The following is a 16451-nucleotide window of genomic DNA, read 5'->3' as shown; positions in this document are numbered from 1 at the left end:
GCACTTACAAACCATATAAAGCAAAAATAAGTAAAACTGATAAGGAGTTGCATGTGTTGGAGGTCATCGGTGTTCAATGATTGTGATGATTGAGGCAAGCTGATGGAAGTGGTGGAAAAAGGAATCTCATTCACGATCCGAACAACTCATAACCAACAGCGAGCTTCGAAACCTCGAAGCTAAACCAGGGGAACGAGAAAAGGGAAACTAAACTAACCATTTTGAACCAGAAGAGGGGAAGGGAAGGGGAACCTAGTACCGAAACAACATGGGGGAATGGGTCCGAGGGGACGATCGAACCACGTAAAACTGGGGGGGAATGGGAAGACTCACAACACAACCAACAAAACACTAGGGGAAGGGGAAGACTTAACCACAAACTGGGGATGGGGAGGGGAGACACGATATACCTAACAGGGAAAGCCGGGGATGGAAGGGGGGACTCGAACAAGCCAACCAAAGGACGACGAGCACAGGTGAAAGGGGGGAGGGAAATACGACGGACGGGGACACGCTGGAGGGATGCACAGGGGAGGAGGGGGGAAGAAGAAACACACAAGGGAGGGTAAGACGGAGGATTATTGACACGAAACGGAGGACGAGGAGGGAAACCCGAAGCTTACAAACTATCTAACTTGATGTCATGTAGGCTCGCAGGCGATCGAAGAGCAGCGCGACGCTTAAGCCGACCACCAGCGAGTGTTTTTGTGCTTTTAGGGTTAGTGTTGGGGAGAGGCTAGAAAAGTGTGCTTGTTTCTACTACTTTTTTTTAAAGAAACTAGCTTTATGATCCGTGCATAATGCGCGGGAGTATTTTTAGCTTTATTATGGAGTATATTTTGAAAGTCACAAAATAACAATCACGTAGCTTCCCGTATCACACAAAATTATAAAATCATAAAGTAAGATTGGGTAAAGAACAATAATTACACATGTAATCTTCAAATCAATTTATACGTTTTCAAACACTTCCTTGTAAACTATATTTGTTGTACTTGTACGTACACAATGTTCTGTATCAAACAGAAGGAATTTCATACCATTTTTGCTCGTCACTCTGAAAAAGGCAACATAAAATTGACCGTGGTTGAAAACGGCCCCCTCGGTCATAATGCACGTAATTTTTTTAATTTATTAAGTAGTTTTTTCTGTTCCAAATCTATTAAATGCATTATTATTAGAATGCATGCATATAAAGTTGAAAGAGTAAAAAATGTAAAAATTAATTCAGAATAATTTGAAATCGACTTACGACCCGTGAGTGTTACAATTATTACTTCTCACTTATTTGTAATAATTAGTATTGATCCGATTGATTATGGTGAAATTGGCTTACAACCCATGAGTTGAATAAGTATGACTTAGGACTTATTGCTTACAACCCGTGAATTGTACTTGTAAATTTTAAATCCATAATTTGTGATTATATTGATAATTTTTAGACTTTAAAATGTTTCTGTTGTAGCCTAAAAATTTTCATACTACGTAACAGTTTCTCTTAAAAAATGTGGAGTGATATTAGTTCATGATTTAAAATTTTTTACAATCATCATGTATAAAAATGCTCAAAAAGCTGGAAAATCACTCACTTGCTTTTAGTGACTAATGTAGTTGATATTATGGTAGAACACGTTATCAACCTTTTTTCAAAAAAAAAAAATATTTTGAAAAATATAGTCATGTACATTGTTGTTAAAATCCCGATCCGGATCTTATGATTCTACGGTTCAAAGTAGGACCCGTATCCTAATAACATTGGTTATTTGGGATCTTGTTTTATTCTTCTCATTGAATACTCTATTAAAATTCAATTGATAATATTTTTAACTAATAGTTAATGAAAGATATTTAAAGTCAAGAAGTGTAGTGGAAAATACGCACAATAAGAATAGGAAGAAAATAGAAAAAAAAAATACTTATATATATATTTAAAAAATTACCTTAAAATCACTCAAGATCATAATATATTTAATGCTAACAATAATTATGTATTAAAAAATCTATTTAAAATATGATGTCAAAGTAACATATATTTACTTTTAAAAAATATAGAAAGACATATTAAACAAAATCTGAAGCAATTACAAAGCATGCGTATGATTCTAAATTTCAACTATTTTCGAATTATTGTGGTTTGGCAATTAAAAAAATAAAATATTGTATGGAAATTGACCACAATAATCGGAACTATGATCGTCTACTTTTAGTAATTCCCACTATGAATTATTTTAGAAATATTACAAATTATGGGACATGTCTTCAAAAATTAATCCACTGACTTAAAGAAACATATCTTTTTTTTTAAAGATAAAAAACCTATTTAACGGCTCAAAAAAATTATATGGCACTTAATTTGTTCTTTTAAATGATTGTATCCTTTATTTTTCTTGAATCTCCTTTCTCGCTTGCTCAGTTTTGGCTCATCCTTTGCTTGGTTCGAACTTACTCCCTCCCCTGCTCCCCTTTTGCTTCTTGAAAAAGAACTATATGGAATATTACCATATGACAACAGCGTTCACGAAGCATCTATATTAGTAGTTTGGTTTAAAACATTTAGATTGATGTTTTATATTATCTTTATTATAAGGGTTACTATTGTAGATGCAGTATGTCGTTTTATTAATGATCATTCTCCTATTCTCATGAAAAAATAGCGCAAAGAGTTTTTTCTGCTAAGATATGACACGCACTTTTAAGAATATGATAAAATACACACTAACGTGCTGAAATAATTTTTGATTTGTGGCCGCCACATGACTTTGCATCCTCCCAGATTTGCAGCATGCCTTGAGCAATGCCTCGTACGTATATACATCCTTCCTGACTTAAATCCTCCCATTAAGTAGGTTTTGATTCTCGAATATTTTATTAACTAATATGCTACATTCTAGTCATCATATAAACTATAACATAATTTTGGATATTTTAAAATTTTAGGGACTATAGGCAAGATCTCGTGTAAAATAATATAATTAAGATTATTATTTTTTGTTAAATTTAGTTTATAATCATATAAGTAGAAAGCCATTTTCTTTCCTAATCCTAACATGAAGTAAGGCCAATTTAATGTCAATTTCGTTCCTAATTTTTAAATATTATTACATTTTATTACTGAAAATATGATAAACATATTAAAATATCATATAGAATGTACCGATTTAATTATACTCGGTTGTTTATACATTTTTCTATCATGACTTTAAGATAATTATTCTGAGTTTTATATAATACATATAATGTTACCCAAACGATCTCTTATGTCTCTCCTACTTTATCTACATAATCTGCCAATCTCTGTAATTGTACGGGACCTTTAGAATATCGAAAAACACTTATATTCCAAGGAACGTATTATAAAATCTTAAATTTATATGAAATTTCTTGTAAACTACTTGTATGATTTAAAATATTAAACTTATCGAAAAGTATTTATATGAAATAGTTATATCATAGATTACATGTTACTCATGTTAAGTTGTGTATGTCAAATATTAAGTCGTAAATTTATTTTGTTAAAAATTGTTATAATAAGAAAAATCACGACTTAGTGTTTTTAACCCATACAACTTAATATTAGTAATACTAATTGGTCTACACTTAGCACTTACCATCATATAAATTGGAATTTTAACACATAATACTTCATATTAATAAAATAAAACTTTTTCGTTCAGTTTGCACGGATCCAAAAGCAAGCTACTTAGTTATGTAAGATGATGGGTTTTTATGTACCAACACTTGCAGTTTCATATACAACATTTCTCTTTGTACATTCTATAAAAAATGTATACATCTCATTGAGTATGATACGCTTGCGAGTTACTTCTATTATACATTTGCGAATTACTCTTATTATACACTCGCGAATTGCAATTTAAGTGCGATTGAGATTACTCGTTACTCCCATTACCCAAATAATAATAGGAGTAATAGATTTGAGAGTACACTCACTACCCATTACCCACATTATTTTATTACTCCTATATATAAAGTTGAAATTTCATTTGTACACTCGTAATTATGATTTGTACACTAAGGCCCGAACAATAGTTTTGAGTACGATGATTTGATCTAATTCTAAGTTCTGTTTTTGGCATTTTTAACTTTCTCGTCGTAAATAGTGTTTTTGGCATTTTTAACAAAACTTAAATTTAGGTCGGTATATCCCCACAAAAAAACTATAGTAAGGTATATCCCCACAAAATGCCATATTACCCTATTATATCCCTATAAAAAACTCTTAATCAAAGATGACGATTCTCTCTGTTTTCCTTGGTTTGAGCTGCAAGTTTTCTGTTATATGAATGGAAGATTTTAAGAAGCTTCTCCTAAAATCATGGTAATGAATATTAATTTTGATTTAAAATATTATAATCATGTATTTAAAATATTTTAAAACTGACTTCTAACCGTGTGGTTAGTGGTTGATGTAGTTAATGTCATGGCGGATCACGTGTCACACTTTTCTTTTCCAAAAAGAGTTGATTGAAATAGGCCTTGCTCTGTACTGCTTTCCTTATAGTCAAAGTTAAATTACACTAAGCCATACATCCACTTACTCCCGCTTTTGACACTCTCGTTTATCATCTCTCTTCACTTCTTGCACCGTCCCTACACCATATTTGGCTGGCCACTGTCCTAGCCATGCTTTTGATTTTAGACCCGTGCAAATTGCACAAGAAATTTATTGTTTTATAAATTTAAGATTACTTTATGTTATGTTCCCTAAAATCAGGGTTTAAATATTTAACCCATTGATCTATAAAAGTGATAATATAAAAGTTAAGAATATAAGAAATTATATATACATAAAAGTTTGTTAAAGTAAATTTTATTTTGCTATTAACCATATACATGTTTTCGAAAGCATGAGTTGTTAGCTACATATCATAAATTAGGATTTATGATTCTTTACTTATTTAAAGAAAAAATGACGCACTCTATTCTTTAATGTTCTTATCTTTGCTTATTCATAATCTTGGGTGCACAGATTTGATTATCAATTTTATGTAATATATCATTAACAAATTTAATTAATTTAGGCATATCTTATACGATATTTTTAACATATGAGGAGTATTAAAATAAAATTATATTAAAGTTATCAAACAACAATCATTCAACCTCACTACCCAGCAGAAAATGTTTCTGTGACAAATAGTAAAAGTGAAAATTTAATTGCAGACAAGTTATCTTGACCTCATTTTTGTCCTCATGTTCCTCTCTCTTGCAAAGTTGATCTCTTGCGATTCTTCCTCCTCAACTGCATATTATCAAAACAACAATCATTCAAACTCACTACCCAGCAGAAAATGTTTCTGTGACAAATAGTAAAATTGAAAATTTAATTGCAAACAAGTTATCTTTAATTACCTCATTTTTGTCCTCCTGTCCACTGTCTACAGATAAACTTTGACATCTAAGGTATTAAAAGTTTTTAAAAAAGAATAGTGTATAGCTAATCAAGTGTGAGACATGTTCTTCCATATGCTTCTAATTGCTAACTTCTCCTGCGATTCTTCCTCCTGAACTGCATATTTATCAAAATAACAATCATTCAACCTCACCACCCAGCAGAAAATGTTTCTGTGACAAATAGTAAAATTGAAAATTTAATTGCAGACAAGTTATCTTTAATTACCTCATTTTTGTGTGAGACATGTTCTTCCATATGTTTCTAATTGCTAACTTCTCTTGCGATTCTTCCTCCTGAACTGCATATTTATCAAAATAACAATCATTCAAACTCACTGCCCAACAGAAAATATTTCTGTGACAAATAGTAAAAGTGAAAATTTAATTGCAGACAAGTTATCTTTAGCTCATTTTTGTCCTCTTGTCCCTCTCTCTTGCAAAGTTGATCTCCGTGATTGACTTGCTCTTCAATCATTTCAACTTCATCACAGACTTTAGATATAAATACCGTAACTTTATTCTCGTTATGTACCTATGGATCAGGTTTAAGAAATGGAAAGATTTGAGGGAGAATTTCAGAAAAAAAACCTTCAGATTAGTTCAAACTCAGCAAATTACAATCTTAGCAAATTAAATGATCAATTCAGGATTAGGAAGGAGGCCTAAAACACACCCTCTTAACATGTTCTTCTCTAACATCAGGCTCGAAGAAACTGTTGGAAATTTTGCACTTTTTATAACCTTCTTTTTTCTGCAACTGACTCTCACTACGACGAAAAGAATTTTTTGCCATCTGACATAGAAAAATATTATATGAAACTTAATATATATGCATATTAGTAATAAATAGGTTAATCCAGTGAAAAAACCATTACTAATAAATGACAAGGTATATGAAACAAAAAGATTTGTGTTACATGTATAACATAATAGAGGGACGAATATGAGCAATGACTACATTTCAACAACTTGACTAAACAACAAAGAGAGGAATATAGCAAACCAATAGCACCCATTATCAAATCTCCAAGAAACTTCCTACCACTATCACAACACAACCCATTATCACTTAACCTCCAAAAACTCAAACAACATTAAACAACCTCCGTTATCATGCAACAATACAACTCAACTCAACTCAAGCACAAACAATCACCATTAGCATCAATTGTCAACCACCAAGAACAACTGTTAATCATCATCACAGCTACAACAATCAATGATTGATTTCATATCAAATTTCCCACAAGTTATCTTTACTTCATTTTTGTCCTCCTGTCAATCTCTCTTGCAAAGTTGCTCTCTTGCGATTTTTCCTCCTGAACTACATGTTATCAAAGCAACAATCATTTAACCTCACCACCCAACAAGAAAATGTTTATGTGACAAATTGTAAAAGTGAAAATTTAATTGCAGACAAGTTCTCTTTACCTCATTTTTTTTCCTCATGTCCCTCTCTCTTGCAAAGTTGATCCCTTGCGATTCTTCCTCCTGAACTGCATATTATCAAAACAATAATAATTCAACATCACTACGCAGCAGAAAATATTTCTGTCACAGATTGTAAAAGTGAAAATATAATTGTAGACAAGTTATCTTTACCTCATTTTTGTCCTCATGTCCCTCTCTTGCAAAGTTGATCTCTTGCGATTCCTCCTCCTGAACTGCATATTATCAAAACAACAATCATTCAACCTCACTACACAGTAAAAAAATGTTTTTGTGACAAATAGTAAGAGTGAAAATTTAATTGCAGACAAGTTATCTTTACCTCATTTTTGTCCTCCTGTCTACTGTCTACATATAAACTTTAACATCTAAGGTATTAAAAGTTTTTTAAAAAAAACAGTGTATATCTAATAAAGTGTGAGACATGTTCTTCCATATGCTTCTAATTGCTAACTTCTCTTGCGATTCTTCCTCCTGAACTGCATATTATCAAAATAACAATCAATCAACCTCACTACCCAGCAGAAAATGTTTATGTGACAAATAGTAAAATTGATAATTTAATTGCAGACAAGTTATCTTTAATTACCTCATTTTTGTCCTCCTGTCCACTGTCTACACATAAACTTTGACATCTAAGGTATTAAAAGTTAAAAAAAATAGTGTATAGCTAATCAAGTGTGAGACATGTTCTTCCATATGCTTCTAATTGCTAACTTCTCTTGCGGTTCTTCCTCCTGAACTGCATATTTACCAAAATAACAATTATTCAACCTCACTGCCCAGCAGAAAATGTTTATGTGACAAGTAGTAAAATTAAAAATTTAATTGCAGACAAGTTATCTTTAATTACCTCATTTTTGTCCTCCTGTCCATTGTCTACAGATAAACTTTGACATCTAAGGTATTAAAAGTTAAAAAAATAGTGTATAGCTAATCAAGTGTGAGCAATGTTCTTCCATATGCTTCTAATTGCTAATTTCTCTTGCGATTCTTCCTCCTGAACGGCATATTTATCAAAATAACAATCATTCAACCTCACTACCCATTAGAAAATGTTTCTGTGACAAATAATAAAATTGAAAATTTAATTGCAGAAAATTTATCTTTAATTACCTCATTTTTGTTCTCCTGTCCACTGTCTACAGATAAACTTTGACATCTACGGTATTAAAAGTTTAAAACAAATAGTGTATAGCTAATCAAGTGTGAGACATGTTCTTCCATATGCTTCTAATTGCTAACTTCTCTTGCGATTCTTCCTCCTGAACTGCATGTTATCAAAACAACAATCATTCAAACTCACTACTCAGCAGAAAATGTCTCTGTGACAAATAGTAAAAGTGAAAATTTAATTACAGACAAGTTATCTTACCTCATTTTTGTTTTTCTGTCTCTTTCTCATGCAAAGTCGATCTCTTGCGATTCTTCCTCCTGAACTATAGTAAATAAAAGTGAAAATTTAATTGCAGACAAGTTATCTTTACCTCATTTTTGTCATCCTGTCCTTGTCTGTTGCAAAGTTGATCTCCGTGATTCACTTGCTCTTCAATCTTTTCAACTTCATCACAGACTTCACATATAAATACCGTGACTTTATTCTAGTTATGTACCTATAATACATAAATTTGAGTTTGTTTTAGCAGACAAAGAAATGATCATTGATCGCCAGCCCCGTTTTTGAGATTTTGGAGGCCCAAGGGCGAGCTTATATATTAGACCTATGATTAAGTCCAAGTTTTTTGAATGTTTTATTTTTCTGTCTAGATCGAAAAATAAACAATTTTTTTGTCCGAAATTTTTGAAAGAAATGTTAAAATAAGGATGTAAGTACTTGATCGTTTAATATGTCAATCAGAAAACCCAAAAAAAGAAATTGGAAAGATGAACAATTAAATGATTAATAAAAAAATTACAAATAAAGTTGCAATTTTGCAAAACCCAAAAAAGTTGCAACCATCCATTATATAGAAGGACGTGGAAAAATTTAACCTGGACCGAAATCAAGTGATAAAAAATAATTAAAATTTATATTAGATAATATCAAAATTTTATTAAAAAAAATTATGAATTAAGGGTATGTTCTTTTTAATTAATTTGCTTTGCACTATTTTTAATAAAATATTATGAACTAATCTAAACTTATTCAGAACAAAAAACAATATGGGTAAAATTAAATTTATTATTTTATTACTCCGATTCATTATGCAATTCTACAATACACAAATATCAAAATTTTATATTAAATGAAAATACAAGTGGGAGTATAAGACTAAAAACTAAAGAGAAATTGAAAATTATATGCATTAATAACCTTTAAGGTTCTACAACATGACATAAAAATAAAAATATATTTCCATGGCCTAATCTGTCTACCTCTATGGCTCAATCTATTTTCGAGTTCAGTCGTTCATTAAAATTAATCAACAACAATTTAATTTCACAAAACTTATTCAAGTTTTCAGAAAAATTCAATTGATTTAATGTATAATATTTAGTTACTATGAAAAAATACACCGTGTCATAATTATGTCATAACTCGCAAAAAATGAAAAATACTATGTCATAACTCGCAAAACGCTCTAAAGGACAAAACACTTCCCCTTCCCCCACGAAAAGTTTCAGAGAGCTCGTCGCCATCGGAGTAGCCTTGGTGCTCTGTCGGAGGCGTCCATCTCTCCATGCCTTTCCAGTGTAGATGGCGTTGAGCTCCCCATGCCTTCTGGTTTTTCCTTTTCGCTTTCTTTTTTTCGCATCATAATCGTACACTACCATTTAAGGTCAAGGACTTAGGGTAAAACGCTCGACTTCTAGTTGCCGAGCCGCCTCATTGGTTTCGCATGACAGTTGTCCGGCAGCAGGGGAGAGTTGGGTCGCGCAACACACTGGAGGCGTTACCGGTGGTGGCCTTGTTGGTAGTTGTAAGTTTTTGGGGCGGTTCTTGTTTTAGTTGGTTGCGATTTCAGTTTAGTATATGTTATGTCCTGAATATTTTGCCTAAGCCGGTGGTCGCAGGTAAGGCCTTTATGGCAGCTATCTGGAGGACAGCTAAGAAGAGTAAGATGGCGACCGTAGATACATGAAGAAGTCAAGCAAATAATTTAGTGAAGCACGCGCTTATTTAAGAAGAATGAGCTAAAAAGATATTGTTATAGCAAGCCAAGCCTATAAAATAGGACGGAGCCCATGATCGAGTAGAAGAAGGAACTATTCCCTTGATTCTAGGAGAACATGGCAAAAGAGAAGGAGTTAGTTTCCAACAGGCAAATCTAGCTACGTTAAGTAGAAATTCACTTGTATAAGTATAGGGAGAGAAATCTAAAAAAGACAAGCTCTTATCGTTTACATTCATTATTGTTATTGCTCTCTTTAAGATTACAAAAGTACTTAGACTAAGCTGTAACACCTTGAAATAGTGGATTGGTGGACTCATTGCCACCCGCGATTTTTCACCCTTATTTATGGGGTTTTCCGCGTCACCATCTTTGGTTTTCTATCTTCATTGCATTACCTTTTTGCATTTAACTATTCTTCTTATTGCTACCTGCATATCATTTGGCATAAATAGTTTGGCGCCAATCGTGGGGCTCTACAGCTAAATTTTCATAAAATCTCAAAAAGAAAATATACATATATTTCATTCCAAAAATGACTGATGATACTGTCGAGCAAATGAAAGCTGCTTTGCAGAGAGCTCAGGAAGATCTCCGTTGCGCCCAATCTGAATCCCATCAAACTATCGATAATCTCAGGAAGGAGCTGGAGTCCGTCAAAAGCAACAAGGCTCCTAAGCCCTGTGGTTATGGTGTGACTCCTCGCAATCTCAACCTCACTGACTCAAGTAGCAGCGAAGACGAATAGGAGGAGCCTAATGCCAGATCAGACCCAGAAGAGGAGGAGAGCGATCCTGCCACTAAGAAGCTGCGCTCCTGGAATCTCAGATCAAGAAAATACTTCGCATGCTGGCGAAGCTACCTGGAGCACCTGCGCCCGTAGCTGAAGAATCCCCCAATGGCTACGCGTAATTTCCTTTCGTCGATGAAATCGCGAAGGCCAGGAGTCCCAAGAAGAATAATGTATCCAACCTTATAAGTTATAAGTCCCAGTTTCATATAGTACCTTATATGTCCTGGAACAGGAAGGAGTAGTCTGATTTTGTTTTGGTTTCTTGTTAAGGTGTTTGATTCACCATGTAATTAAGCATGACAGAGCGATATTTCAAGAAGTTTCAGATTTGCGGTTGGTTTTTAATAAATCTATCCTCTTTTGGCTCATCTTTGGATTGGTCATTGGTCTATTTGCTTCTTGATACTTTTTGGAATAATCCTCTTGTGCATGTGATTTATTTTGAGTGTACCGAATCTATTGACAGGGGGATGCCTGGTGCTACCACTTTAAAAGATTCTGCAACCTTAAGAAGCATGGTGGAGAAGCAGGCTACAGATGGTCATCTTCATGCTGCAATCTGTGCAGCACCAGAAGTTGCCTTGGGTTCATGGGGCTTGCTTAAAGGGCTAAAGGTAAGATCTGATGTAGCTAGTATTTGTGTTCACCTGAATCTGCTGCTTGGCTATTTTGTTTACCTGTTGAGCTCATGGACATTTGGCATAAGCGCTTCTTATATATTTTTTCTGTTATTGTTTTGGTTTGGATCATGTGGAGGATAGGATATAATAGTGCACTTGTGGTCTGATAGGCAACTTGTTGCCCTTCTTTTATGGAGCAACTGTCATCTTCAGAAACTGTAGTTGAATCAAGGGTTCAGCAGGACGGTAAAGTAGTGACAAGTTGTCATGACAAGTGGAGGAGCAGGGACTACTATGGAATACTCTGTGACACTAGTTGAACAATTATATGGGAAACAAAAGGCTGATGAAGTTGTTCTTGCTTACGTTTTTCTACACAAGGACTACATCTTGTATTGCACTCTGAGTTCACGTGCTACCATTGATGCAAGTCCCTTTGGCCTGTGGTTGCATAACAATCTTCAACAGTGTATCGTCGATCATTTGATTCATCTTTTTTATTCCATATCTGCTTCATTTATCTGTAGAATTAACACTTAAAAGAATAAAAAGAGAGCTTTGCTGTGATTTTCTTCTGTTTACTATGGATATTAAAATAAATTTGTTTGATTTGCAGGGCAAGAAGGCTACAGCCTTCCCTGCTATGTGCAATAAGCTATCAGATCCAAGTGAGATTGAGAACAGGGTTGTGGTTGATGGAAACCTTATTACCAGTCGAGGGCTTGGCACCAGCATGGAATTTGCACTTGCTATAGTCGAGAAATTTCTGGGTCACCAGAAGGCAATCGAACTTGCAAAGACAATGCTGTTTGTGCATCCATAGATTTTTTGTGTGTATAATCTCTTGACTTATAAGGAGAAATGAGATTTACAGTTGAGTAAGCAGTTGTCTTATGTTTAAAAATAAAGGGTGGCGGTATGATTGGTTTATGGTTTATGAGTTACTAAATGCAATGAGCTTAATTGCCTCATACTTTCTTTATGTTAGAGGCTATTCAAAGTTAAGTAAAAGAAAAGATGAAACTACCCAATTATTACACAAGCTCCTAGTTATCTTTTTCTTTGGTTGGCTAGATAGACCTAACGATCTTTAAACTTAAGTTTTCTTTTTCCTAATTAACTCGTAATTATCCTAAAACAGGAAAAGAAAAGATGAAATTACCCAAGGACTCTCTACAACTATACGGAAGAATTAAGAGAACTGGTGAGTGTTGACAACAATGATCAGCATGACAGCCTATCAAGTCAACATACAAAAATATTGGACAAAAGAAAAGAGCTGTCAGTTTGGTTAATGAACTGCTGGTTGAACTGAAATAACTGAAATTTAAACTGAATTAAACTGAACTGATAGTAACTGTAACTGAAATCAACTGAAAAATGTTGAACTGAAACTAAAATAAACTGTAAATGAAAAACCATAATTGAACTGCAACTGAACTGAAACAAACTGTAACTGAAAATAACCGTGGAAAACTGAAAAGTTGATCGATCAACTGAACTGAACTGAACTGAATATTTAACTGAATTAACTGAACTGATTCGAACTGAAACTGGAACTGAACTGAACTGAAACTGATTTAAACTGGAATGTTTTAAACTAATTTTTAACTGTACCCAACTGAATTTAGATATTACCCAAATTCATGATAGTCTCTAATTTACAAAATTTTGTCGTGATAATTTTGTACGAGTTCTCTACTACTCTCACAAGTAAATTTATCATGATATTTTTATTCTTAATATATAAATTTATGACAATATAACTTTATTTCGTGGTACATTGATATTTTCAAATCCATCAAACTTTTACAAATATGAGATATAACTTTATTTCTATGATAAGTTTATTTATTTCAATTATAATTTTGTTTCTTTCATAACTTTTTCTTTAATTCAATAGGATCTTCATAAGAACAAGAGATATTACACATTTATATGAAGACGATTTCATAAATTTTTGGGAATTTTGCAATTAAATTTGAAAGATTAAAACCATGCCACTCACCCATCCACTATCCACCAAATTCGCAAACAAACTGGAGATAAAATGACATAAATCTTATTAATATTTAAAGATAAAAAACTATTACAACTTAATAACTAATTACAAAAATTATAATAAAAATAAAAAATAAAAAACTGATCTTAAAAACGAAAAAAATCAAAAAAAACTACAAAATGTACTCACTGTTTTTTTTTTTTTTTGAAAGGAAATGTACTCACTGTTAATTGGTTTAGCTCGTTTGGTATTAAAAGGCTGTTAAGGAAAAAAAATCATAAAACCAATAATTACAAACAGATCTAAAAGAAATGAAAAAAAAAACGAAAAAAAAAATTAATGGCTCAAATGAACCAGATCTGAAAAAAAACGAAAAAAAAATTAATGGCTTCTCGACGAATCCATCTCGTTTCTCAACGATGCGAAACCCGGCCCATTAAACCCGGCCGACGAATGAGGAACACGCGTCTGGCATGTGAGCAACGAGCCGACGAACGAACCGGCTAACGAAACCCACGAACGAACCCACGAACGAACGAGCAAGGCGCCGGAGTTGACGGTGAGCAGACAAGGATGTGCGACGGGAGTAGGAGAAAGAGAGAGCAGCGAAATTGGGAGGCGTGCTAGCGGTGAAGGCCAGCGTCGAATTTCGGCGGAGTGAGCCGGAAACGAGATGGAGTAGGGAGGATCAATGAGAGAAAGAGGAAAAGAGCGGGAGTTTTAGTAGGGTTTTGGGTGAGAGATGGGTTTGAAGGGGAGAGATGGTGAAGAATATGAGAGATTAAATGATGATCTAATAGTTCAGCTTGTTTTATGGTTTGTATCCAATGGCTAATATCTATGATCCATGTGCTTTGTTCTGTTTTTTTGTGTGCCTTTGATTGTGATGATCTAACGGTTTGGATTTTGCACATTAATTGGTTTTGGATTTTGCCTTAAGAAGACAAACTATCTTATTATTATTATTATTATTATTATTATTATTATTATTATTATTATTATTATTATTATTATTATTATTATTATTATTATTATTATTATTATTATTATTATTATTATTTTATTATTATTATTATTATTTTATTATTATTATTATTATTATTATTTTTTATTATTATTATTTTATTATTATTATTATTATTATTATTATTATTATTATTATTATTATTATTATTATTCAATAACAATTTGTTACTTGTTGCATACTTGCATACCATGAATTAAAATAAATACTTTTGTCTTTTGCTACGAAATTAGTGTTACATGGAGACGATTAATTTAAATGGTGTCTTGACTTATTTAATTAAACTTTTGGCTTATATTAATGAATTGATGTATCTCATAACATATATTTCAATTGTATAACTTTAATGAGTTCATTGACTTAAAACGATCAAATTACATAGACCGTTGTTATGTTCAATAGAGAATACAAAGTATATAAGAGTATAAAGTATCTTTAACATAAATGGTCAATGTAAACAGAATACAAATTATTTCATAATACAAAGTATCTTTATCCTAAACAGTCCATGTAAATCATATACAATACACCAATTAAATTATCGACTTATATCAATATATAATGCAATAACATTAATTCAGTATACATTAGTCTTATGCAATAACAAGATATTTCAAGTTATTTAAGTGTTTAGATGTATTCGCATATAACGTATAATTGAATAAGGTATAACAACTTCACTTATCAACTTGTTTTGCTTTAGTAATATGTTTTGTATTTGCGACACATAAAGCTCGACCAAGGTTCATTTTGATAGATCAATACCCTTTTCAGTTACATTGTAAGCTTACATTGATGCATTATATAATCGAGTATCAACTTGGTTCACTTAAATTAAATATTTGAAATTTAAAATAATTGCAATTATAAACGATCAACTACATTGGAGTGTTCTTATTTTCATTTATGTCATCGTTTCAAATTAATACAATATCTAATAACCTTATACTAATTTGTTATACACGTTTTGTTGTTATATATAGAGTGACCCAATAAGACTAATTAACTTAATAAGTAATCTAAGTACTTACTTAGAATACTATTATTATCTTGAAATAATAGGGTACTGTTTAAATAGATGTTTTGAGTTTCAATATCTTAAATGGAATTATTGTTATATTAACCAATCTACTGAGTTACATCATTCTACATTTGTTGCAACTGAATTAGATGCTTTCAGTTCCAAAATGAACTCAACTTAAAGATGATTAACTTAAGTAGAGTACTGTTATTATCTTGAATTAGCTTATTGACTTACATTGATACACTCATTCTAATAACAACATGTTTCAATTTAAGTAAACGTTTTGAGTTTCAATTACTTTATCGACTTACGTTGATACATTCATCTAATCTAATATCAATTGTAATTTCTTTTAGTTTGGCTAAGATATGTGAGTTTCAAATTGAATATAACTTGTTAACAATTAACTTAAATGGAGTATTGTTATCTTAATTTCACTTATCGATTCACATAGATACCTTGAGCTGTTCCATAATCAACTTATTTTACATCGATTATAGATATACTAATCCATTGAACTAATACACTAAGAGTAAGACATTAACATAAATTTGTCTTATTCCACATCATATATATTAGTATTAAAGTACACTTTAACCGATGCACTTTCATTCACGTTTTTATGAAGTACAACTGTTTTTTTGAGGCAATTGTGGAAGTGCTGACAATACTTATTTGTTGCATTAATTTTTAACCGGACCCGAAAAAACACCTGGCCAAAACCAACATGAAGCACAATTTTTCCCGAACAAGTACAAGAGTGTGATTAACTTCTACCCGAACCGATGCGATTATCGTTGAAGTTATGTGGTTTTCGTCAATAATTGAAATAAACCGAAACGAAACTGAAAATAACCGCAACAAATTTGAACTGATATGGATTCAACCGTTGGTTGGTTTAACTGTTTGGTTAAAACTGATTTAAACTGCAACTGAACTGAACTGAAAATGGAAAGGAAAAAAACTGAATTAAACTGAACTGAAAAGTTTGTTAACTGAACTGAACTGAAC

The 16451-nt window shown here is 32.3% G+C and overlaps 1 protein-coding gene across 1 annotated transcript in view; it reads left to right on the top strand.

Annotated features, from left to right (window-relative positions):
• LOC104891416 (protein DJ-1 homolog B) overlaps nucleotides 1–12264 on the top strand; it is a 45292-nt gene extending 33028 nt beyond the window's left edge. Inside the window, exon 8 of the mRNA XM_048642825.2 lies at nucleotides 12007–12264. Coding sequence (XP_048498782.1) covers nucleotides 12007–12213 — 207 coding nt within the window. The 3' untranslated portion in view covers nucleotides 12214–12264. The remainder of the gene's footprint in view (nucleotides 1–12006) is intronic.
• The last annotated feature ends 4187 nt before the right edge of the window (nucleotides 12265–16451 follow it).

The sequence above is a fragment of the Beta vulgaris genome, chromosome 4 (assembly GCF_026745355.1).
Source record: "Beta vulgaris subsp. vulgaris cultivar EL10 chromosome 4, EL10.2, whole genome shotgun sequence".
Taxonomy (NCBI): Eukaryota; Viridiplantae; Streptophyta; class Magnoliopsida; order Caryophyllales; family Amaranthaceae; genus Beta; species Beta vulgaris.
This window is presented reverse-complemented; position numbering and strand designations above follow the sequence as displayed.